We start from the raw sequence: 25885 nt of genomic DNA on the forward strand, positions 1-25885 counted from the left end.
CATCTTTCTTTCCTCCTTCCCTCTTCTCCAGTCCCAACCAGCAGAATACCCAGAAGCATTCCTCCATTGGTAAAGCTATGGCTTTCTCCATAGTTTCTGGCCTTGAGAGAGCCTCCTCTTTTGCCCTTGACATCCCATGGCAATGAAGATTGCTGGTCCACAGGTGCAACGAGGTGGATGGCTGGGCGCTCAGTGGCTGTAACAAGAACTCTTGTTGCCTGGCAAGGGTAGAGAGCAGCGCTCCGAGATCTGGATGGTTGGGAACACCCCGACTGTACCCGGATCACTTCTGGGCTGAGCAGGCATTTCCTGACAACCTGGAATAGAACTGTTGTGGAAGGCACACAGAGCCAAGGTCAGGATGGAACTGATGACTAAAGCCAATCATCTTATGGCCCTGCAAGTAATTGTCCCAGGAGAGAGACACTTTGGGCTCTCCTGGACTGCACTGAGCTGCAAGCAGGTGGCTCCCTCTGAGTGGGGCACCCCTCAGGGTTCACAAACTTTCAAGGTTACATTCACTGCATGCACCACTGGCCAGGTCTGAGACTAAAATAGGGGCCAGGTGCACCCAGGCTCCGTCAGGAGTTTAGAAAGCAATAGGGGTCTGTTCTGAAACCTGTCACTTAAGGGGAGGGTCCCCCTTACCCCTGTCACCTTCAGTCTCGATACAAATACTTTAGCTTGGTTCTACCTCCATTTTCCCTTACGCATTCCATTAAACACAAATTGTTGACCAAGTCTGAGACTAAGACAAGATCCAGCCACATCCAGGCTCTGTCAGGAGTTTAGAAAGCAGGGGTATCTCTTCTGAACCTCAGGACTCAGCAGCAGCATCTCCCTTACATCTTTATGCCTTCAGGCCCTGTATCAATCCCCTTTAGCTCTTTGTCACCTCGATTTCCCTCTCTACACTTCATCTATGTAACAAGTAGTGGAGTGAGCCTTGCCATCAAATTCTGTCCAATCATGCCTTATTTATAAACTGCTCTTGCTAATACCTTTGATGGTCATTTTTTGAAGCATCATCAGCATCATCAGTAGCAGCAGCATTAGGAGCAGCAGCGGCAGCAGCAGTGGCTGCAGCAGCAGGACTAACACTGACGAGGTGGCCGAGTGGTGAAGGCGATGGACTGCTAATCCATTGTGCTCTGCACGCGTGGGTTCGAATCCCATCCTCGTCGGTCAGCTTAGTGTGTGCCCCAGATAAGGCTTTGTTTTGAGGTGGCAGTGGCCTGGAGAGACCTTGCACGGTTTTCAAGTGGCTCCACACACACCTCAACCTCTTCTGCCTGCACCTAGGCAAGAGGAACGAGAAGGGAAACAAGGGACATCCATAAACTCACTGCTTCCTTGATCCCTGCAGTGATAGAGAGCAAAACACCTGGAAGTGTTTTACAAGAACAGGTAGCACGGGAAGGTGCTTGGGATTCGGAAGCATGGGTTTATGAAGAAGTCATCCTCACCAAGCTGGTAGCCTTCTAGCGGGAGGTGACTAACCTGATGGAGAAGACAAGAGCAGTGGATGCTGTTCCCCTTGCCGTCAGAAAAGCTCAACAGGCGATAGGATCGAAAAGGAAAATACAAGTAAAGCTCTTTCTGTTACACAACATTTGAAGTAAGATTTTGATGTGAGACATTACTCTTACCTGTCCACAGAGTCTCAGAATTGCTGAGGATGGAAGGGACCTCCAGAGATCCTTTAGTGCCAGCCAACTGCTCCAGCAGGCTCACCTTGAGCTGCTTGCTTAGCACATGATCTAGTTGGGCTTTCAGCATCTCTAAGGATGGAGCCTCCACTGCCTCTCAGGGCAATCTGTTCCACTCTTTGACCCACCTCACACTAAGATAGTGGTTTCCTGCCTTGAATTTCATGTTTAATTTGTGCCCTTTACCTCTTGCACTGCCCCTTGGTACTGCTGGGATGAGTCTGGCTCCCTCTTCATCCTCTCCCATCAGGTAGGAGAAGAATCCCAGCTCCCACAGCACTCACAGCCTCCTCTCATACTCAAGACACACACAGCCCTTAACCAGTTGTGTGACAAAGCAGGGATCTGCAGAGCTGCAGGCAGGAGCCAGCTGTGCTACCAAGGGCTCTGCTGTCCAGGGTGGTCAGGAGCAACTTGGCTGAGGTCCGAGGGCCAGGAATGGTCCAGGGTGGGCCTGAAAGGCTCAGAGGCAGCTGGAGCTTCTTCCTGCCAGCACCACCTCCCCTCTCTTACAACACATTTGCACTGCTGCCTCTCTGAGCACCTGACTGCCTCCTAATCCCTGCACATTCCCTCGGGATAGCTCTTGCCACAGCCATGAGTGGGCCTTTTGCTCTGCCCACCCTGCCCCACTCTGGACACACTTCCCAAGAGCTGGCACTGCCAAGGATGCCTCGTGGCAATCGGTACCTGTGACCAGCACACAAAGAAGGTGCATGGGAGAGATGGGCTTTGGTCAAAGGGCCCAGAGTGCTGCTGATCCCACCCCGCACCGCCTTCCCCTGCAGCCTCCCCCAGCTAAATGGGAGCACTGACCCCTCTGCCCTGGCTCGGAGGGACAGTGTGTGGGAGAGGAGATGCTTCATCGGCACCTTCGTCTCACAGGCCAGGCTCAGGGAGGAGCAGAAGGACAGAACTCTCTCAGAGATGAGCTGTTTTCAAAGTGCCCCACTGACTTCAGGAGCTCAGTAAAATGGAGCAAGTTCTGCTGGGATTCAGCTACAGCTGAAGTCTCTTATCAGCCCATCCTAGGATGGTTCAACATTCTTATGCTGAAGATAAGCTCACAGGAGGGGATTTCCACTGAACGTGACCAATCAGCCTTGATACCAAGGCAAAGAAACCAACACAGGCTGAGAAACAAAACTCAATAAAGCAAGAACAATTGAAAGCATGTGGAAAAACAGAAGGAAGAGCTTGGCCACTCAGAAACAAAGTTTAAATCACTGTCCCCTTTGGAGAACAAGCTGCCCAATACTAAGGTGTCTTCATTTCAGCTGGGATAGAGTTCTTGTGCTTCCTATTAGCTGAGAGGAAGCAGAGACAGCACACCTGACCCCAACTAGCCAAAGGGCTATTCCATACCACAGCACATTGTGCCCAGTATAGAAACCAGGGGGAGTCATCAGAAGGGACCAATCATGGCTTGGGTCAGGCTGGGTATCTGTTGGTGGGTACTGAGCAGTTGTGTTGTGCAGCACTGCTGGGTTTTGTCTGTTCCCTTTTGAGTTTCAGATTCTCTCCCCTTGTTATATCCATTATTATTATTATTGTTGTTATTATTATTATTAATTATCATTACCATCATTATTGCCACTCACCTGGGTCATCTGTGGAAGGGCTGAGGCTGAGGAATACTGGTCCCGCAGGGCCACAGAAGGGCTCAGTAACCAGCCAAGCCCTGGCTGGATGCCTTTCTCGATGAGGGACACAGAAAGAAGGGAACCAGATCCCCACAGGTGGTTGGAAGGTGAAGGTCAAAGAAGGACCCTTGGTGGGATGGAGAGAAGCACCATTGTGTGAATGATGGGGCCACTGGGAGCATTCCTAGAAGTGGCCTCAAAGCAAGGATAAAAAGGTTGAAGGGGGAAAGGTCTTGCTGCAGGGCAATGTGTCATTTCTCAATCCCAAAATTCTCATTCCCAAAGTGAGTTGTCAGCCCCAACGGTGCCAGCTCAAAGGGGCAGAGCAGCAAACCCATGGGCATTTGCCTGAGGGTGCTTTTCACTTTGGGTGTCCTTGCCCGGCCTGGGAAGGACGTGTCCTCTGGTGCCTGCAGTTCAAAGCAGAAGGCTTCCTGGGGAGCAAGTGTGGGCCTGTGGTGTCCGCTTCCTGCCCTCGGGCGTTCCCACACGGATGCTGAGGCAGGTGGATGCGTGTGCTCCGGAAATGTCTCTGAGTGGGATCATCAGGGAACGTCTGTGCTGTCCTCCTGTGGCTGCTGTTTCACCCAGGAGCACGACAAGGCTGCGAGGTGTCCCCAAGTGTTTGGGCAAGACACTGACAGTCATAGAATCATAGGATCATAGAATAGTCAGGGTTGGAAAGGACCTGAAGATCATCCAGTTCCAACCCCCCTGCCATGGGCAGGGACACCTCACACTAAACCAGGGCACCCAAGGCTCTGTCCAACCTGGCCTTGAACACTGCCAGGGATGGAGCATTCACAACCTCCCTGGGCAACCCATTCCAGTGCCTCAGCACCCTCACAGTAAAGAATTTCTTCTTTATATCCACAGAATCCCAGAATCCCAAGGGTTGGAAGGACCTCTAAAGATCATCTAGTCCAACCCCCCTGCAAGAGCAGGGTAACCTAGAGTACATCACACAGGAACTTGTCCAGGCAGGCCTTGAATATCTTCAACGTAGGAGACTCCACAACCTCCCTGGGCAACCTGTTCCAGTGCTCTGTCACTCTCACAGTAAAGAAGTTCTTCCTGATGTTAATGTGGAACCTCCTATGCTCCAGTTTACACCCATTGCCTGTTGTCCTACCACTGGATATCACTGAAAAAAACCTAGCTCCATCATCCCAACACCCACCCTTTACAGATTTGCAAGTAAGGCTCAGGGAAGCAGGGATGGGGTGGCAGGGGTCTGTACCCCATGTGCTGGCTGTGACCAATGCTGGCTGTGTTGTTTCTCAGCAGTGTGTCTCCCCCCGCATGCCAGAGCTGACTTCACTTCTTGGCAGTAACTCCCCAGCTATGGTGAGTACATGGGGCAGCACTGGGGTTGGGTAAAGGGTGGTGTTGTCAGACAGGAACCAGAGGAGAAGCTCCTCTCACTGCAGGCTTGGCAAGGGGAAAGCAAAGGGAGGTAAAATTCCTTCCCTAGACACCAGACCTAGAGTTCCACTGCATCCCCAAGGTCCCTGGCTGCAGCGACAGCTCCTCTCTGGGGAAGCATGGTTTACAAGGGTCCAAACACCAGGGCAGGGAGGAGGCCTGGGTTTTGCTTGTGCACATCCCACTTACTCCAGGGTGGGCAGAGGTGAAGCGATGAAACACCAGCACCAGCCCCACAAGCAGTTTGGGAATGGCAGAAGAGCTTGCTGCAAGGACAGACAGCATACAGGAAGGATGCAACACAAAGCATCCCATCCCCTGTTTGTTTCCTCTTTCAGAAAGCAGATAGGAACAGTGTGCCTGTGTGTGCCACTGGGTCTGCTTCCATGGGTACAGCCCACAGTCCAGTGGGATTTGAGCCCTTGGTGCCTCTCCCTGTAGCATCGTTTCTCCTGGAGGAAGCTCCAGCATGGAAGTGGAGGCCAAGCCACCAGCCCTGCTCGGGAAGGAAGCAGGAGGGAGACGGCATGGATGTTGGTACCAACATTATCCAGTTCCCAGCTGGGGTGGGACACTGCTGCGGGCAAGGAGGAGCTTGGCTCTTCCTCTTCTCCAGCAGTGTTTCATGGTTGGGAGGTACCAAATAACCCCCATAAAATGCTGTCCCAGATGTGCTCTGCATCCCAGTGCTGCTGGGACAGGAGCTTTGGTATTCCTGCAACCTCCTCACTGCCTGCCTTGTCCAAAACACCAAATGAACCATGCCAAGTCTGCCTTGGAGATGTTTCTTTGGGGGGCAGAAGGCGTGGGGACAGGGTGAGCATCTCCAGACAGCTTTAGGGAGCCCCTTCCCTTCCAAAGTCTCACTTCTAAAGCCCCTGTCCCTCATTTCAAGCTCATCCGCTGTGTTCCATGACCCAGGAGACTCAGCAGAGAGGGCATCCCCTCCCTTGGGCAGCCAGGCCAGCCTGACTTTAAACACCAGGCAAATACCTCCCAGCATCCATCCAAGTCCTCTGCAGTGGCTGCAGCCAAATGTCCCAAAGAGACACAAAGCTTCAAAACCCTCCGAAGGTCTTTCAGTAACTCCAGAAATAAGCATCCCTCCTCACACCGCAGTGTCTGATGGCAGAGAAACAAACCCAAGTGGGGACAAAAGGCACTCTGCTTTATTAACCAACCCTGCCCCCGGCCTGATGGCAGCAGGGAAGGTCTCCACTGCACAGCACAAGGCACAGGGGAACCAGACCCAAAGCTGGTTGAAGTGGGGCTGGTTTGTGCCGTGCTTTGCTCTGCCTTCCCCAGCTCAGAGCTGAAGGTGCTTCTCCATCTGCTCCCTCAGCTTGAACTTCTGAACCTGGAATGAAGTGCAGAGAGGAGGAGGAAGAGAGGCTCAGGAGGCCAGGGCACCCATCCTGCCCCAGCCCATCTCTTACCTTGCCCGAGACAGTGAGCGGGTACTGATCCACAAACACGATGTACTGTGGGATCTTGAAATGGGAGATCTGGGAAGAAAAAACAGCTCTGAAGGAACCTGCTGGGACTGCCCAAGCTGCGAATGTCAGGGCTGCATCCACAGTTCCTCCAAATCCACGGCTGTGCCCAGCAGGGTGCACTGGTCTAGTGGGGAACCAAAGACTGTGAGACCCACCTTCCCTTTGCAGAAGGCTTTAATCTCTTCCTTGGTGCATTCTTGCCCAGTCTTCACTCGGATGCAGGCGCAGATCTCTTCTCCCATCCGTGAATCCTTCACACCAACCACCTGGATGGGGCAGATGATCAGTGTGATCCATGGGGACATCCCTTTCCTCCCACAGGGTATGTGTGCTGGCCATGGCACAAGCCCTGACCCATATAAAGAGATGCTGGAACCATGGCATGGGGTCTGTAAAGGCAGTCTGAACTGCCTGACCACCCCACCAGTGCTTTCTACACGACATCAAGCCTCCCTGGAAACACTTCCCAACCGCTTGCCAGAGGAAAGCTGGAAGAGCAGGCTGGGTGCCAGGACACCAACACCCTCCTTTGGCTTTGCAAAGTCACTGAAGCAAGGGATGAGTCAGACCAGGCAGGCAGCAGCTCACTGTGGGTGCAACATGGACCTGTCATCCCTCTGCGTGCCTCTGCTTCCCAGGAAAAGGGGGCAACAGGTTTCACAACCAATAGGGAGATGGGAATCTCCAGATGGAACAGCAGGAGAAGGATGGAGTGAAATTAAAGGATTAATGGCCTTGTGGATACCAGGAGATGGACTTCCTACACCTGATCTCTCTCTAAAGCTTGCTCATGCTATTCCACAAGATTCCTACTGTCATTCCCCGCCTTGAATCAGCATCTCCAAATCCTAGAGACACGTCGATCCTTTTGAGTCCAGAGCAGTGACATAAAGCCCTAGAAACTACATAAACAGGGCTGGTTTGCAACCCATCTGCACTGGGCCTGTTCCAGGGAGAGATGCTAGCCTGGCACAGGCACAACGCTGACTAAAGAGCCGGTTTATTTATGGGGAAACTTGTCTGGCACAAAAACTGGAGCAGAACAATCCCAGCAGACTAGGAGCAGCTGCTCCATGCTGCAAATCAGCGCTGGCTTGGGAAGGAGTGAAACCGACTCTCACTCCTCATCGCCAGGGACTCCTTGGAGGAGGCTCCTTGGGTTTAGGAGTTTAGGAATGATCTGTTAATTCAGGAAAACCTGTCCTTGCAGACGGCTTTCCAAGCAGGAATGTCAGAGGGAGCTATGGAAGTGGACAGGCAGTTTAAAACCTGAAGAAGGATGACAGTCACTGCTTTGCAGACATGAAGCTGGTGCACAAGAGGAACTGACATGCCCTATGCCCGGAGCTCTGCCTGCCTCTTTGTCCTGGTTCCCGTTGGGATGGAGTTAATTTTCTTCCCAGTAGCTGGTGCAGTGCTGTGATTTCGGGTTTACTGATAGGATAACATTGATAACACACTGATGGTTTAGTTGATGCTCAGTAGCGCTGACCCTAAGTTAAGGCCTTCTCAGTTTTTCATGCTGTGTCAGCGAGGAGGGGCAGAAGAAGCCAGGAGGGAGCAGAGCCAAACTAGCCAAAGGGATATTCCACACCACAGCACATCATGCCCAGTATAGAAACAGGAAGGAACTGACTGGGAGCCACTGATCACTGCTTGGGATGGGCTGGGCATCAGTCAGCGGGTGGTGAGCAATTGTGTTGTGCATCACTTGTGTGTATTGGGGTTTATTCCCCTCTCTCTCCCCTTTCCATTACAATTATTGTATTTTACTTTATTTCAGTAATTAAACTGTTCTTAACTGATGGGTTTTACCTTTTCCCATCCCATCAGTGGTGTGGGGCAGTGAGCAAGCGTTGCCATCTGGGACTAAACCACAACATCCACCCCCATGCCATGAGCCTCTCCCTCCTGCTTGCCAACCAATGTTACACACAAACTGATGCTGAAAACAGGGGAAGACAATCCCATGCAGCAGTCCCAGCAGCTTTGTGTGCAGGTTTCCCACCACAGGAACCATCTCCCTCCCGCTCACCTGAGCCTCGTCAACCTTGGGATGGGTGTGCAGAAACTGCTCAAGCTCTGCTGGGTAGATGTTCTCTCCTCCCCGAATAATCATGTCCTTGCATCGGCCTATGATCCTGCAGTAGCCGTGCTCATCCAGGCTTGCAAGGTCCCTGTAACAACACCACACCTAGTCCTGGCCTAGCCAGGGAGGGAGGAATGGCTGATGCTCCCATCCAGCCTTGTCTGGAGGCCGAGATGCCCCCTGAATACATGGAAAGGATCAAAGAGCTCCTGCTATTGCCATCAGCAGTGTCCACACAAATAGCAGGGCTTGGGGGAAGGCAGTTCCTGTCACTGCCGTGTACCCCACGGCCCCTCCATCGCTCCAGTAGCCAAGTGATGCACTTCTCTGGGTGCACTTGGCACATGGGGCTCTGTGCTAAGAGCTGCTCTGAAGTTTCACGGGCACCGAAACCACAGCCAAGGCACTCCTGTTGACATCCATCCCCATCCAGCATCACCCTGCAGCACAGACCAACAGGAGCAGGGCTGTTTCCAGACTCACCCTGTCTTGTACCACTTCTCATCAGTGACCACTTCACTTGTCTTGGCAGGGTCACCCCAGTAGCCCAGCATCACACAGTAGCCACGGATCTGAAGCTCCCCAGGAGTGTTCAGAGGCACGGACTGGCCTGTTTCGGGATCCTCAATTTTTGCCTACAATGAAAGAGAAGGGCTCAGTAGATGTCCAAGCCAAAAGTGATGGTGTGCCCCAGCACCAGACAAGGGAGGACACTGAGGTCTGCTGCAGGCAGAAGATCTGTAGCAGGCAGGGAGGGTCACTATCACCTCTGTGTGGGGTAAGATGCATCCCACCGTCTCAGTTCTCCTGGTGATGCTGTCATTGGGGAGTCCCATGAAGGTGACAGGGCTGTTTTCTGTGGTCCCATAGGCAACCTGCAAACAGAAGAGGAGAAACATTCCAAAGGGGACCACACATCCAGGCATGGGGGAGACAAAGCTAGCAATGACCACATGGGAGAGTGGGGTGCGGAGGGGGTGTTCTCACAGTCACTCAGGTCACAAGCAACCACTGCTCTCCTGGCCCATGGATGGACCCATTGGCTATCAGCTACTTTTGACACCCCAACTACTTTTCCTGGAGGATCCCAGGGTTCACCCTCCTCCTTTTAACCTATGTCTCTCCAGCCCTGCCCTGCTGAATCCCTGCCAGACACTGATCTGGCCTTGGTGCCCTTGCAGCCGTCTGCTCAAGGTGCTGAGTTCACCTTGCATCTTCTGCAGCTCCAGGCACATCAGACACTCCTTTGGATCAGCAGTGGGCCCCTGTTGGCCATGGCATGTCCCACAGCACGGCTGCTGGCTCCAGATGCTTTAGTGCAGACCTCAGCTCCTGTAACCCTCACAAAGGCATCACGAGGCTGCACAACGCTCAGCACAGCTCCATTTGCAGACCAAAAGCCTCACAGCAGGACAAAAGCCGCTTGCTGCTAACCCTCCCTCAGCACTAATCCCAGCAGCAGGCTCCCAATCACCTCAACTCGAGGTCACTTCTCGGAGGAAAATTCCAGCTCTTTATGGCAGCAGGAGCCAAGCAGGAGGAGCTCTGGGCAGCTCTGACCTGCACCCACAGTGGGTCTTTGCTGCAGGAGAATGGCTGGGACATGGGAAGCGTTCGCTCCTTTCTCCTCCTCATCTTCATGCTGACACAGGAGCAGCTCTGACCCACTGAATTGCAAGCATCTTCCTACAGCTTTGGCACCCAGGGCAGGGTCCTGCCTTTAGAGCCGGTGCCCAGCTCCACCACTGGACGGTGCTCACCAAACTCCAGCCATGGAGCCCAAAAGTTAACAAGGGGCTTTGCTGATGAGGCCTCCTGGACAAGCACACCTATATCCTGAGCTATGCATCATCCTGGGGGAGCACTTGGGGCTTCCTGCTGCTCAGGGCTGCTGAAGGATCTCACCTGGGACACAGCCTAAGGGCTGACGCTCTTTGCTTGACTGCAAGGGGGTCAGCATGAATCCAAGCTGGAGATCCGCAGGAGCCTGCTCTTAGGAATCTGGAGATCGTCTCCAGGATGCTGCAGGGACCATCTGGTGCAAACTGCTCTGCTAGGAGCCTGGCAACCCACAGGGAGCGACTGTAAATAGGCTTCTCCTAGCAGACGCAATGATAGCTTCCCAGCCGGGGTGGAAACCTACAGCGCCTAATGCTCAGACAGGATTTCTCTCCCACCCACTAATAGGAGTCCTGTGGCTGGATCAAATGACTGACGAGACACGGATCCAAGATCCTAAACACTCATTAAGAATCCCAGCGCCTTTGTTGTTCTATTTCACTCTGCTGGATGAATCGCAGGGCCCAGGATCCCAGCCAAGCCCTGACTCAACCCCTTCTGCCTGCCCGGGTCGCTCCAGCACTTTAATTGGATGCAGGAGCAGGCAGCTCCCTGGCAGGGTGATGCTGTGGTTCACCAGGCTCCTCCAGATGCCTGGCACTGCGCCGGGTACCCCAAGCACTGCCTGTCCATGCCTTGGCCTGCGGCTTGTCCCCATAAACACCCTCACACCACCAGCAATGGGCTTCCCAGACAGCAATGTGGGTCCGAACCTCCACCCTGCTGCCCGATCGCTGCCTTCCCCTGCCCACCTGCACCAGCCTCATTCTCTGCAGCCAAACACCAGGATACTGCTCCTGAATTTCCCAGTATTTCTCCCTTGGGATAGTGTTTTCCCCAGCTGCATTCCCAAGATCAAGCCAAGGGCTGCAGCAAGCCCTCGCACAAATGCCATTTCTTTCCCTATCCTCATTTGACACATGGAGCTTCCTCAAACAGCTCCATCATCAGCAGGAGATGAAGCAATGCTTCCACAAAATCCCATCTAGCAATTTAAGCTTGGAGATATCCACAAAGATTCCTATCTTTCCAGACCCAAAGGGACACTTAACATCCTCTATCCACGCAGATTCATAGCTTTCCAGACCCAAAGGGACACTTAGCATCCTCTAGCCTTGTCATCTGGTGTAATTCAGTCCAGAAAACCTCACCCAATCATTTCTGCATCAGCTCCATAATTTCCACTGGAGCTGTATCTGGTGTCAAAGCAAAGCTTTGCAGGGGCAGGGAATCCAGCTCAGACCCTTGGCTCTGGGAGAAGCTACAAGAGTACAGAATATAATTGACTGTAGAGCTTAGTTTATTGCGAGGACCACAAGTGGCCCTCAGCGCCCAGCACATGGATCAATCCTGCCTTTAGCAACAGCAGCTCCAAAACAAACCGCTGCCTAACCCCTGCCGACAGGAGAATCGTTCTTTGTGCCTCCCGAGCCTCTGTCTCAACCAGGAATAAAAAGAGCATCTTAGAAGTGTGTTTTTCAAAGCACATTTCACAAACATTTCCTGCTCGCGCTGTTTAAACACCAGCCGCTGTGGAACAGGCAAAACAGCCTGGAGAAGGAAGCGTCTAAAAAGGCAAAATAAAGTGGAAACAATGAGAGTCCAGTCTCCTCAGTAAGCAGTGGGGAGGCAGACTGAGCCGGTGGGGAGAGTGGGGACTGTGAGGATCCTGGCTTTGCCCCAGCCGTGCCACTTACTGACTGCATAACTCGGATCGCATCCTCTGCTCCTCAGTTCTCCCCAGTGTTCAATGGCAATAAAACACCCACCCGTGTTCAGCTGCTGCTGAGAGGCTGTGATGAAGAGGCTGGTTTCAGTCCCACCAGTGGGGTTATACTGGGTGAGGCTGGAGCAGAAGGGCAGAGCTGCAGGAGGTACTTAGAGGAAACCCCCCTGGGCCTGAATGATGCTCAGAGAGGCTCTCCATGGCCCTTGTCACCACCCTCTGGTTATGCCACGCTGGAGGATGATGGCAGGGCTGGAACCACCAAACTAAACCCTACAGAAACTGAGCCTTGCTGAAGACAATATTGGCCTTGGAAAAAAGCAGCAAATTGACCATGAAATAATAGGGATTTTAAGACTTCAGAGAGGGCATAATGAGCAACAGAAAGCAGACTGGAAACCCCAGAGATGTGCTAAGAGACCTCTAAGAGGCCTTTTGGACCTCTCCCAGTGTAACATGCCCGATGGGTCTCATTATCCCTAAACCCATGCTGAGCATGTTGTCTATCTTGGGTATATCCATCAGTTAAACCCAGCCTATCCCTTCACAGCCAGCTTCAAGTCGTTCTCAACTGAGCATCTTCCCTCACTACCAAGATCACCCTGAACTTCACTGTATTTTGGGGACGGGTGCCTTTGCTTTGGAGCTTTCCCACTATCCCAAATTGTATTGGAATATTCCAAGTCAACTTTAGCACTGCAAAAAAACAACTTCTGACCATGTCCAGCCTGTGTCACAGCGAGGTTTAATCTCCTTCCCCAGCAACAGTACCAGCTTTGTGTCCAAAAGGACACAAACAAGCAGGTCTTGTAGGACAAACCAAGCGTGGCCACCCTGCTGGCATTTCTCCCCACCCAGGTTGATCCCAAACAGTCCCAGTTTGGATGGGGCTTAAAAAGCTCCCATAAATATCAGGTGCCCAAAGCACCATCTTTGTGCTGTCGCACGCAATGGCTTTGCCTCAGGAGGAGACCACTGCAACCCAGAAGGCTGCTGCTGCTGCTGCTGCTGCTGCAAATGAGCCTCCTGTTATGGTACAGTCAGGACAAGCTGCTCCTCGTGGTCTGGAGTTAAAGCTGCCTCTCTTCTATCCGGGCTGAGCTGAAGTCTTAAGGCTTGCAAGTATTTTCTCAGCCCTGCCAGCATTACAGAAGCAAGCAGCAAACCCATGTGAAGTTACTTACTGGCTTATCCACAGCTTGGTTAAAGGTCCTTGCTGTGTCATTAACTCCATGCTCCCTGGCGCTGGGTGCCAAGGCAATTAGGAAAAGTGGAATTGAAAGGAAAAAGTGAGAGGAGATGTGGTCTTGTAAAGGTAGAAAACCACTGGGCTGGGGGTACCTGAATGCTCAATGCTGCTGGGGAAGGAAAGCTGGCAAAACCCAAGGGGCAAAGGTAACATCCCTATGGATGTGGAGAGCTCAGCTCCCACTGAAGACATGGTTAGAAGTCCAGGATCTGTTTGCTTTCATGCAGCATTGTAAATGTTCTCACAGCACATACCTATAGCTTCTGAAACCACCTCCTTGACAGGTCCTCCCCAGAAATGAGCTGGGATGGGGAAGCCTCACTTTGGCCAAGGGCAAGACAATCACCACATGGAGTCAATTTTCCATCTTGAGACCAGAGGGGACTCATTGCTGGGCAGCATTTGGGAAGGACCCTGGTCTTGCATGGATCTGATGTGTTCTGCAAGTGAAGAAAGCCCCTTCTTCAGAGCCTGCAAGAGCAATGGGCTGCTGGGGGATGCCCAGTGCCTTGCAAGGGTGGGGAGAGGCAGTAAGGGCAGGAGAGGCCATGAGCATCATGCAGCAGCTGCTGGGATCGGAAGGGAAGGGTGGACATCAACAAGGAGCCAAACTGGAAGCCTGTCAATGGGTGGAGGCCATGCTACAATGGAAGAAAACCATCAGAGGGAATGGCTGCACCCACCATCACCTCTTCCAGCTCAACAAGCAGCTTGGCCCCCTTATCACAAAGAGCAGCATCCTTCAACATGTCAAATAGAAACAGTAACTCGGGTGCGAGCTCAGAGCCCCACGTGCCATTGTCACCCATGGGGATATTGCACATCACCCAAAGCCAGGGATTTCTCAGGTACTGCGTGGAAGAGGAGGAAGGACCCAGGAGACCCCCTGGGGCTCCCCATTGCCCACCCACTGGGGGTCCTCAGACACTGCAACCCCCGAGGACACTGCAGATTGCACCTTCTCCGACCTAGTGCTGGCCATTGTCAGGGGCTCAGCACCACAAGGGATGATGCTGTGCAGGCTGCAAGTGGGGACAGCTTGTGCACCCCAGGCACCCCCAAAACTGCCTGAGCCCTCGCCTCCAGCCAGCAAAAGGAGACCACTTCCAGAAGGTAATTACTGGTGTGCACTGTCATGGAAAACCATATCTGGAGCCCCTTGAAAGCTACAGGATCAGGCTTATGCAAGCAATGGAATATTTTAACATGGAGCTATCTTGATAGGCCAGAACGGTTAATACTAACAAAAATAGAGATTAAACATGGAAAAGACCATCCCCAGTGTTGTATCAAACCAGCTCTGACCTGCAGCACCAAAGAAACACCCCACATCTATATTTATACTGTTTCCAAAGCTGTATTTATTTGCTTATCCCACAATGCCTCTGAGAAGGCGAGGAGGGAGCCCAGCATCTGCAGCTCACCCAGCACCAGGAATGTTTGCTCAACTGTTAATCAATTAAGAAGGAGAGGATGGCAGGAGGATAATCCTGCCTCTTCTGCTGTGTCCCAGCAGCGCCAGCCCCAGGGGGCCAGTGGGGTAGGGGCTGGACCAGCCCCAGCTCACTGCGGTATCCCACTGCTGCCGAGGGAACACTGACACTGCTGCCATTGTCACCTCCGGACTGCCAGCCACCCACGAGCGGGACCTGGGAGAGCTTTTGAGGATCACTGGACGTTTGCTGGCCGGTGGAGGGCTGAGGAACCCGGTGTGGGAAGAACACAAGCAGCCAGGAGCACAGGGCAAGGAGCCAGCCCAGGCAGATGCCAACCAGCTCCCACCGCAGGAATGTGCTCACCAGGGCACAGCAGTCAAACAGCATTAGAGGAAAGAACTTCCCTTTATCCAGCATTTGTGATGGGATAAATGGAGCTGAGAAGCAGACACCTTTGCTCTGGTAGCACTGCCCTGCTGCATCCCACCGTGGGACTGAAGGTAACCCAGCATCCACTAATCTCTGCTGCGGGCACTGGGGAGCCCTTAGGGACAGCTTCCACCTTGCACCAGCATTGTGGTATCTTCACAAGGAAGTTACAGGTCCTGTCTGTGTCCATAGCCACAGCATGGGCATCTCTGCAAGGACACAGTGTCCCTGTCCCCAGAATCTTCAGTCTCAGACAGCAAAGAGATAAAGTGTGGAAGAAAGGGAAATTTATCCTCAGAAGAAGAAAGAAGAGAAGGTGGTTTGAGGTTTGGGCAGTTTAACCTCTGAAAAGAGTCTGGTTCTAGAAATACACATGGGTGGGATGCATTTATGGCCCTCACCTTTTTTGCTCCAATCTGACTCTTCCTGCAGAAGCAGCAAGCTGTTAGGCTGGTATTTTTTGTAAGGGGATGGGAGAACCAAGCATCAGCCATCAGCTGCACTAAGGGAAGGAGCATGGAGGCATACATGACCTAGCTTCAGTGTCCAGCAGAAACAGGCTGGGGTGTAAATCTCACCCATCAGTTGCTCTCACACACAGCAACAGAGGTATGTAACTGCAGGAACTGGTCATCAAATGATTACAAGACTGAAGGTGGTTGAACCTGCTCAAAGAACAGAAAAAAACTATCAATCAGTGGATAGAAGATGATGCTTTAGAGGTGAATTTTTCTTTCCCCATCATCCACCCAGCTGAGCTTTCCGAGCAGCACACACTTATGGGGCATCTCAGTCCTGATCAACCTGGAGAGGCAAAGGAGGAAAACACAGGATTCTTCTGCCTGCCTCCTCTTTCACTGTCTCAAAGGTCCTGGCCAAGACACTCAAAGAGCTACTCCAGAGATTAAAACATGCACATGACACTTGTGATGCCCACTGAATCAAGCATAAGCAAAGATACCATTGTTTTGGTCAGAGTTTTAAATCCTACAGTATAAGTCTATCAGGAGGTCCTTCTGGCAGGAGCCTGGAGCTCCTATGGTCAGAGCATCCCTCTGGAGATGAGGCAGGAGAACTGCTCAGCATCATAGAATCAACCAGGTTGGAAAGACCTTTAAGATCGAGTCCAACCTCTACCTCAGCACTGCCAAGGCCACCACTAACCCATGGCACTAGAGCCTCTTCTACACAGTGTGTGAACACTTGGTCAGCCTGTTTCAACACCTGGGCACCATCACCGTGGTGCCGAGGCGAGTGGTGAGACCCCAGCTGCTCCACAGCAGGGCTGGCAAACACTGGAAGCCTGACATGGACCAGTTTGCACTGAGATCCCACATTACATCATCATTCCCTCTGCACCACAGGCTCACCAGAACCTACAGTCACACCCCAGACACCCTTTTTCTCCCCCAAACTGGTCGTGCAATGAAAACAAGGTTCATACTGACAGCTGCTGAGCAGAGGCCGGGCTGGCAGGCAGCTTGCACAGCACCGCAGGAGCATGCTCAGCGGTGCTGGCTGCTGCCTCACAGCAACAATGGAAAAACCCAGGAATCTCGGTGAATAGCCAGTCTGTGTCCTAAGTCAGCCCTTGGATTTTCTCCCTTTCTTGAGCCCGTCTCGCCTCTGCAAAAGCTCCACTGGGGCTCTGCAGCCAGGCTCAGGAGCACAGCTCTCAACAAGCTCACAGTTATGTGCTGGGCCCTCAAGTGTGTGCTGCAGCCAGGACCTGGCTGGAAATCAGTTCAAAATGTTCCAGTTCCAAACCCCACCCCGCAACCCCTGGATCTCTCCCTTCACACTCACACAAGCAGGCGCTGGGGCTTTTAACCACTTTGTTTTAGCCTGCTCCATCGGGAGAGCAAGGAGCATCCCTTGGGTTAACTCACCTTTGCCATTGCTACCCTGAGAGAGGAGCCAGGGCAAACCCTAGTCCCAGCTCCAGCCGTGATTTCCTTGCTCTGCCACCATCCCTTTACCAATGCTTACACCTTTCCCTCTCCATAGCTTCATCCTGGTAGCCACAGGCATTGCCACCCATCCAACCTACACACAGCAGAGCATCGCTGTCTAGCATTTTATATCCATACCCTACAGGCTCTTCCACTGCTCCATCCCTTGTTGGAAGGCAACGGCCACTGCCCCACAGTGCCACATGCCGAGATAAACCCCCTCACACAGGTCTGCTGACCATGACCATGCATGTGTCCCACTCAACTGCTCATGGGAAAAGACACAGCAGAAATGAAGACCTGTCTTTGTTCTCCCTTTCTTGGCCAGCTCCAAGGTGCAGCCTGGATCTGCAAGTCTTCAACCTTGTAGTTGCAAGAGCAACTACAGCACTGTTGGCCTCTGGCATGACCCTGTATCACTCCCATCATTTCCCATCCCTTCGCAGGCAAATTCCTTTGACATCAACAAGATGAGATCCCAAAAACCCCTTCCTCTGTGGTAAGAGGACACGATGCTTCTCCCCAAGCCAGCTGAGGAGCTTCAGCACAAGGTGTCTGTGGAGCACAGCAGTGCTCCCTGCTTTGCAATTCAACCAAAACAGGTTATTTCCCCCCAGCTGATAAATCTGGAACCTGCTCAGCTCAGTAAGGACCAAAGGGGTCCCCCACAGATCAGGTCTCTGCTTGTTCTCCCTGTTGCACAGAGGAAAACTCCCTCGGCTCAGTCTCTTCAGCAGCAGGGCCTGGCAGGACCATGGATGCTCCTCTGCCTGGTGCCAAGGGGTTAAGCTCACAGTAAGTTCCCAAAGCCAGTTGCTTCCAACTGGCTGCTGCCTGCGGTTTGTGGGAAGGGATTTTGCTTTTTAATAACATTATAAATAGGGCTGTGTTCAGCATGCTGCAAACACAGTTCCTCTCTTCTCTCCCACCCATCTCCCTTCCTTCTCCTCCTCCTGCTTCTCTTCCCAATTCCACCTCTGACCATGTACCGGCCGGCCTTCTTCCTCAGTGTCCTCCTGGCATGTCTCACCTCCATCGTGCAGGCATGCCCCCCGAGCTGCCACTGCCATGGTGGGGACCTGCAGCATGTCATCTGTGACAATGCGGGGCTGAAGAAGATCCCCAAGGTGCCCGAGCAAACGCGGCTGCTCAACCTGCAGAAGAACAACTTCCCCGTGCTGCCCACCAATGGCTTCCGTGACATGAAGAAGCTGGTGTCCCTGCATCTCCAGAGCTCACGGATCAAGGAGATCTCCACCGGAGCCTTCCGGGGGCTCAAGAGCCTGGTCTACCTCTATCTCACTGACAACCAGATCAGTGTCATTAAGCCAGGAGCCTTTGATGACCTCTCTGAGCTCACCTACCTGTACCTGGACCAGAACAAGATCCCAGACCTACCCAAAGGGGTCCTCTCCCCTCTTGTCAACCTCTTCATCCTGCACTTAGGCAGCAATAAGATCCAGGAGCTGAAGCCAGGGGTCTTCAGTGGGGCTAAAGACCTGCGCTGGCTCTACCTCTCTGACAACTCCCTCACCAACCTCCTTCCTGGGGCCCTGGAGGATGTGGAAAACCTCGCTGTCCTGCACCTGGACAAGAACCAGCTGAGCAGCTACCCTGTGAATGCAATGAGTAAGCTGAGAGTGCTGGAGGAACTGAAGCTTTCTCATAATCCAATTGAGGTCATCCCTGACAATGCCTTCCAGTCCTTTGGGCGATACCTGCAGACGCTGCACCTGGACAACATGAAACTGAAGAAGGTGAGTCCTTTCTCTTCCATTTGCTCCAGATAAGAAACATGGGGCTTGATATTCTTCCCAAAGCCCTCTGTTTGCTGTTCCCCCCTTGCAGAAGAGAGGGGAGATGGAGGTCTGCAGGCTCTGCAGACATCAAGGCCTTGGCCAGTTGACAGCAGCTCAAGTGAGGGATGAGAGACCTTCACCCTCCTGTTGAGTTATTTTATGCAAACCCAAATCACCCAGTGTTGTTCAAACTGCCTGGAAAGGCAGCACATTCCCTCCCAAGATGGAGGTGACACCAAACAAAGGCGTTTGGGATGTACCAGGACAAATAGCAACCTTCCATCATGCCAGACACAAGGTGTGGGATGAGAGGCGGGTGTCTGCCTCCTGACTCAAGGGATTGAGGAGCACTGCCACCTTGCAGAGCTCAGCTGCTCTGCCTCCTTCCTTCAGCCTGGGTACCTGTTGTAGGCTGGGAGGGGAGAGGGGCTATGGATAGCAGTGATTTCTCACCCATGCCTTGCAGACAGGTAGGCATAAGGACCTTCACCTCCCCCCCATGACTTCCAACTTTACACGTTACAAAGAAAGGTTTGTTTATTGATGCTGTCTCAAAAGGAACTCACGCAGCATCTTACAAAGGGGCCCTGTTCCCACTGGAGAGGAGGAGGAGGGACATTCAGGTATCCCAAATGGCAAAACAACCCCCTTCTTTTTCTATGAGAAAAGGCAGCAGCGTCACGCTCAGGGAATCACTTGCATTTGGACCTCTGAAATACCAGAACAGAAACAAGCACAGTGCAAGAGCAGCAGCATCCTGATGTCCTAGGTGCATCCCACATAGCTGGAAAGAGAGGGGGCTGCAGGTGAGCAGAACAGCTCCCCCTGGGATGATGCTTTGCTAGGAAGCCCATAGACAAAGGGAATCCAGGTGAGGACTTCACAGCTGAGCAATACCCACCACGTGCAGGAAGATGCAATGAAAAAGAGAATTTCTTAGCAACAAAGAGCAACTCCTAGAGCCTCATAGGGATGAAATCACCTGAAAGCTACCAGGAATAGAGAACACCAGAGTTTTCAAGGGGATATAGCACCCAAAATGCTCAAAAAGTGGATTAGAGCATGTCCAGGTGGAGAACAACATTACCTGTAACAGCTCAGTAGCACTTGGTCAGTATTTAAGTCCTTGTCCACTCTCAGCACTAACATCTCCAGGATGGGAACAAGCAAACTCAACACTGAAAACAACCCAGTGACCTCTCTAGGCAAGCCTTCAGACATGCTGTCACAGCACTTCTGTAGACTCGGGTTTAATGCAGTTTCATCGTGCACAAGTCACAAAGCACAGTTTAAACAATGTACCAGCTGTAGAGACATCAGAGTCCCAGGTTACACATTAGACTAACTTATGATGCTGCAGGGAATTAAATGTCCTTGGATTGGCCAGTAAGCAAGGATTAACAATGCCAGGCAGCAAAACCCACTTTGTTCTGTTCAGTGACCCCCTGGGGACAGGACCTTTAAAGGTTCTTCTGCAGCCAGATGCCTCTTTTCCTCCCCAACAGCCCAATAGGACACCAGTCCAGGGGATCAGCACTGCAGCTTTAGGGCTCCTATTCCGTGTCAGGAACACAGCTCAGAGCTTTCTCTTCAAATCCTCCAAGGCCTCATATCCAAACAGCCCACGCATGAGCTGTGCACATCTCATCACAGAGGTCTCACGACCTCGGACATCACCACCAAATACTTCAAGTGCCGCTGGCATCTTGATTGCAGCTCTTCCTCGTTCAGAAAAACACTGTCCTCAGCTGTCCCCTGCAAGTGTTTTGAGCTGATTAAGTGCAGAACCCTTCCACTCAAAACTATCTCAGCCTATATTGCATCAAGCAGAACAAGGAGAGCCCTCAGGCTACTCCACAGCTCCAGTATGGAGCTCCCAAAGCGATCCACCAGCATCACAGACCCCCATCGGTCATGGGCCAGGACCCACCATGTACATCAACATGAAGCCAGGCAATGGAAGCTTTACATACACCTTTCTCTGTGTATTTATTGCCAACTAACTTAGAGCAGCAATCACTCCTCCCTCTAAATAAGGGAAGAAATAACCCATTTCTTCACAAACGCGTGCTCTGGCAGGCAGCGCAGCGGCTGTAACCAGCAGATGTGAGCTCTCCTCATGGGGCTGGGAGAGGAATGAGCAGCTGAGACACAGTACACCACTGTCCAAAGGCTGCTGCCCCACAGCACAGCATGCCAGCATCTCTGAGCAGCTCCACTATCAGCACAGTGAAACCTACCGAGGTCGGCGCAGTGCTGGACCACATGGACCAGCCCTGCTGACTGCCCAACAGCTCCGGGAGCCTCTTAGCTAAGCTCTAATCCTATCCAGCATTGCTTAATTTGGAAGATGACACAAACTCACAGCTTAAAATAGTGGGTTTTCCTTGTCAGGCTTTTTAGCTTAGAGAGCTTGAACACACCCTGATGGTGCCATCTGAAGTGCAAGGTTCTGGTCAGCAATGGGAGCACAGGGCCTTGGCTGGGGGGGGTTCTGGTAGATCTAGTGAGCCTCCTCTCCACCCTTTAGAGAAATCTTTCCCTCCCAGCTTTGAGAAGGGGGAGAAAAGCTCTGTCATAGCCAGGAGGAGCTTTGTGCTTTGCCAATTACCCCCTCTCCAAAGCATCACCCCCAGGGAAGTTTGTGTGGAAGGATTTGCTTTCAAGAAGAAACTTTCCAACTTGAGTAACCATGGGGTGAAAAAGGGCAGGATGAGGCCTCAGGGAAGATTGGAACCAGGTCCGCAGCCTCTCTCCTCTCTTTGGCAGCTTTTTAAAGGAAGACTCTCCCTTAAAGCCTTCCCATTAATCAAGACAAGATAAATCCTGCAGCATCCCCTGCAAACAGCTCATTGGAGATGAGGAAAAACAGAGGAGGTTGAGGTGCTGGAAACCCGCCTCTATTTCTGCATTGCTCAGATGCCAAGTGTAACTTTCCACCCGGAGCCCCCGGGCACTGCCAAAGTCTACAGCCCCTTCAGGCGCCACAAACATTCCCTCCTTCAGCCATTCCAGGCACTGGGAGGGTTTCCAGCCTTGGAAAGGAATACACCCAGAAAATATCTTCATTTAGAACGGAGAAGTATGGCTCAAAAACAGAGAAGGCTGCCAGACTTCTCTTTATTCAAGGATGTAGCACAAAGTCTATCCCACATGGATTTGGGATGGAGCTTTCTGCAGGCAGGGAACTCCATCACCCATGAGCCCACTAGCTTGGTGCCTCTGTTAGATGTCCAAAGCTTCCAGTGATCCAGGACACCATCCCACTGCTCTTTCCATGCTTATACCACTAAGGTTTGAATTCCCCCTTCTCTAACTCAGTGTTCCTCATCGCAAACCTCTGTGCTTCAGTTTGCAGACAACGCATTCGCTGGTGTGACAGTGCTGAAGACGGCTCATGTGGAGAACAACCGGCTCACCCAGCTGCCCCGCAACTTCCCCTTCGACAAACTGGAGACGCTGACGCTGTCCCGCAACGCCTGGCACTGCAACTGCCAGCTCGCCCATCTGCGCAAGTACGGCACCATGCATCCCTTCCTGGGTGTCCCTGGGCATCCTCACAAAAGAGGGATGCGAAAGATGCATCCATCCCCAGCAGCTCGCTCCCCGTCCTCCCCTTTCCACTTATGGTGGTTTGTGCCTCTCATAAGCTCTTGGGCTTCTTCCTCCCCATGTCCCAGGTGGCTGAAGGGCAATCGCACCCGCACCGAGGATACCTGCTCTACACCCGCACAGTATCGGGGACAGTCCATCAGAGACACCCCAGCCCTCCGCACCTGCAAGCTCCCCACCAAGAGGTCCAAGAAGGGAAGCCGCCATTAAACACGTAAGATGGTTCACTTTTGGTCAGATCTACCAAACCTTGGTAGGGTTCTATCACTGATTTCTGTTTCTGACTTTAATAACACCAGGGTTTGGCTCAGAGCAGCTCATCCATTCACCCATGGATACCTCTGCTCAGGGCTGCTCCATCTCCTGGAAATATTGGGCTCCATGAGCTTTCCAGGACAGAGAATCTGCCTGCAGCATTAGGGATGGAGTGAACCCTGCAAAACAAACATGGGGCTAAAGACAGGCCTGGGGCAGCAAGTAAGGGTGAAATGTGTAATTAAGTGTCAAAACAAGTGTGGGTTTAGCCCACTCTTTCTCTGAGCTGGGTTCACAGATGCTTTACTTTTGTAACTGATTGGAGATGCTCAGCCTTTTACCCTAGTAAAGTCCTTCTGGAATCCAGGGCAGGGCATTGCTGGGAAATCTGGCCCCAGGCTGTCCAGCCCATGTGAAAATAGATGTCTTCCATAAGGAGCAATTCTCAGTCCAGCACCTGCCTTTCAGCAACTGCAATTCCCATCCAAGACACTCATGTATTTAAAAACAAGGGCAGATGCCTTCAAACGAGTGTCTCAGAAGAAGGAGGTTCGAGACAGCAAATACTCTTTGAATAGAGTGTTCTGGGCCAGGAAGTGATTCAGAGACAGGGCTGACTTTCCTTTGAGCAATGAGCTTGCTGACATCCAAACACCAACTGTGAAAACCTATCACACAAACACCTTCCACAACTGGATGCTATCAAGAGCACTGAAAACTCAGCACACAGAGTAGCTAAAAAGCCACAACTGTCATCACTCCATCCCAAGTATTTCACTTTTCCCCATCCCAGGAATACATCTGGAGATTGTACAGATTCCAAAGGACTCTGGATGAGCCTGAAAATTTATAAGCTCTTGGGAAAGGGAGCTTTGCTCATCTGTTAAGTGGAGTGTAGTGACTCTGCAGTGCATTGTACAAACAAGGGTTGTCACCATGTCCTATGGTAACAGAAAGGACAAGGCAAAAGCCTAAAACCCAGTTTGGTCCCCACTTCGCTAAGGATAACAGGATAACATCCATACAGGATAACATCCATAACAGGATGGAGAAAGTAAATTTATGACCCAGCTGTCAGGGATGATGCCAGCCTTCCCAAAGTCATTATTTCTCTGGCAGCACCAGAGGTTTTATGGATTAGAGATGGAAATACCAGTCATTCCATATGCGGTGGATAAAGTTCCGCTCTGAGGATGGAGAACTTCAGTTTTCTAAACCACAATACTCAAATGCATTTTATTTACACGTCTGCCCCTTCTTAACCTTCTTTCTCCCTGCCTAAGCTCAATCCCAGTTCACTCCTCCATGATGAAAGTAAAAAACACAGGGCGATTATACCTGTTTTTCATTATAGCACCTTCTATCCAGCTCTCTCAAATGCTCAAACAGGTTTACAGGTGTTAATGAGAAAGAAACTACTTGTTCCAGGCTTGCAGAAGACAAACCTTGGTACCTTCGGGTGTTAGTGCCAAAATGCAGATGCAGAAACCCACTCAGTGTGATGAGCATGATTCTAAGCCAGGCAGCTTTCTCAGGTGTCAGCTATGGGGATCTGTATTCATGACCGATGACTTGTGTCATTGACCATGTTGCAGATGCAAAGCTGCTTGGCAGTTCCTAAAATCTACCTGCCCTGGATTGTCTGAACTGAGGCACCAAAGTAATATCCCTGTTCTTGAAAACCTCACCCTTGGGTTCCTTCTTTACAAAGGAAGTGCTCATTGACCATCGCTGCTTTGGGTAAGGCACTCAAGAGTCATGCAGTGATTTAGCAGAAGAGGTCAGAGATGGGACTAATCCATCTCCTCCGTAAGAACTCACAATGGCTGCTTGACTCCTAACACTTCACTTTCAAGTATGGGCTTCACTCACTCACTATAAAAGCAAACAGACAAGTTTACTGACTGCTTGGAAAACCCCCTTAAACATGTGGCCTTCTCTCTTCTTTCCCCCTAGCAGGCCCCGGTATGGCCTGTCCTGGTGACCGGTCACTTCAACCATCAGAAAACTACTGACTTCCGAGTCCTTCCTTTAAGCTTCTCCTACCTATCAGGAAACAGTTCTGATATATCCAAACACCTCCAGCCTCCTCCGAATCCCCGCTTCTCTGCTCGTCGCAGGATGGAATCCACCTTTTCAATCTTTTCCGACATCTATATATTTTAAAAGAGGCATTTTTATGCATGATCATACTAAGACAAAGCTAACTTAGATCCTGCCGGTAAAACACAGTCATCTTTCCCAGAGGCAACATAACCCACATCCCCAGTCAAACAGCTGGTCGCTGTTGCTCCCTTTCCAGTGGAGTGGAAGCAAGAGGGAAGGCTGGAGCATCCTTCCCCAGCTGCTTGATCAGGAAAATTGGTCTCAACCCATACAAAGCAACTCCTCTGCCTTCCCACAGAGGGGATCCCTGCAGGCCAGGGCTGAGGAGGGATAGGTGAAGCAATGACCAAGAACCAATGGCCTTGAGACCTAGCTGCCCTTTCGTGCCAAAGGGCAGCAATCTCTTTAGGTTGGCCAGAAATCTTTTAAGCAAAGAAACCCCAAAAGTGGAGCTATCTGAAGACTGGATTCCCTCCCACTCTGTGGGGTCTACCAAGACACATGTACATCCAAGAGGAGAAGGTGTGTGCTGCACAGCCTGGCTTGGGCACCCCTCCTCTTCTCCCTGCCCAAACCCCAGAGGATCTAGCAGGACACCAGGATGACTGTGGTTTATTGTCATGGCTATTACAATACCACAGTTGCAACCTAACTGTGTTTTTTTTAATCTGAAAGAGTTATATAAATATATGTATATTTATTCCTCTGTAATTGAGTGTAAATGACCTTTAAGGGGATGCCCTCCTCTGTCTCCTATGTAGAAATCAAATTGTATATTTTCTTATGTACATCTTCTGTATAAAGCTCTTGCTGCAAAGATGAATTCAACAAGTCTCCCTGTGTCTGTCTGAGGGCTGGAGGATCAGAAGTAACACGAGACCAGTGGTACAAATATAGACTTAATCCTCTTTATCCAATGGGCAGAGCAACTGGTCTGGAGGGTTTTAATATTTCTCTCTGTATGAAACAGGAATATGTGGCACTCAATGAGTCCTGGGCACTTGCAGTAATGCCTGAAAGTATTTTGTGAGGCTAAATTCAAGCCCATTATAAAAATAGGTGTCTGGCACCTGACAGAGTCTGACAACAGCATCAGAGCTGTCCTGCTGTTTCCAGCTCA

General features: G+C 51.6%; 2 protein-coding genes and 1 non-coding gene across 4 annotated transcripts in view; 2 read left to right on the plus strand and 1 right to left on the minus strand.

Annotated features, from left to right (window-relative positions):
* Positions 1-1102: 1102 nt before the first annotated feature.
* TRNAS-GCU (transfer RNA serine (anticodon GCU)) lies at positions 1103-1184 on the plus strand. The gene has a single exon. It is a non-coding gene; the product is annotated as a tRNA-Ser (tRNA).
* Positions 1185-5924: 4740 nt separating this feature from the next.
* ACSF2 (acyl-CoA synthetase family member 2) overlaps positions 5925-25885 on the minus strand; it is a 36324-nt gene continuing 16363 nt past the window's right edge. Inside the window, exons 11-16 of the mRNA XM_034067646.1 lie at positions 9130-9237; positions 8846-8997; positions 8309-8450; positions 6429-6539; positions 6214-6282; positions 5925-6134 (exon numbers count right to left, since the gene is read on the minus strand). Of these exons, the coding sequence (XP_033923537.1) occupies positions 6084-6134; positions 6214-6282; positions 6429-6539; positions 8309-8450; positions 8846-8997; positions 9130-9237 (633 nt within the window). The 3' untranslated portion in view covers positions 5925-6083. The remainder of the gene's footprint in view (positions 6135-6213; positions 6283-6428; positions 6540-8308; positions 8451-8845; positions 8998-9129; positions 9238-25885) is intronic.
* On the plus strand, positions 17907-25588 carry CHAD (chondroadherin). 2 transcript variants are annotated; one of them, XM_005144253.3, is made up of 4 exons: positions 17907-18750; positions 22144-22307; positions 22473-22618; positions 24619-25588. In XM_005144253.3, the coding sequence occupies exons 1-3, from the start codon at positions 17977-17979 to the stop codon at positions 22612-22614; spliced, it is 1080 nt and encodes a 359-aa protein (XP_005144310.2). In that variant the 5' UTR covers positions 17907-17976; the 3' UTR covers positions 22615-22618; positions 24619-25588. The 2 variants fall into 2 exon arrangements, with proteins under 2 accessions (XP_005144310.2, XP_005144311.2); XM_005144254.3 differs by having other exon boundaries at positions 17954-18750; positions 24616-25588.

The sequence above is a fragment of the Melopsittacus undulatus genome, chromosome 11, assembly GCF_012275295.1.
Source record: "Melopsittacus undulatus isolate bMelUnd1 chromosome 11, bMelUnd1.mat.Z, whole genome shotgun sequence".
Lineage (NCBI taxonomy): Eukaryota > Metazoa > Chordata > Aves > Psittaciformes > Psittaculidae > Melopsittacus > Melopsittacus undulatus.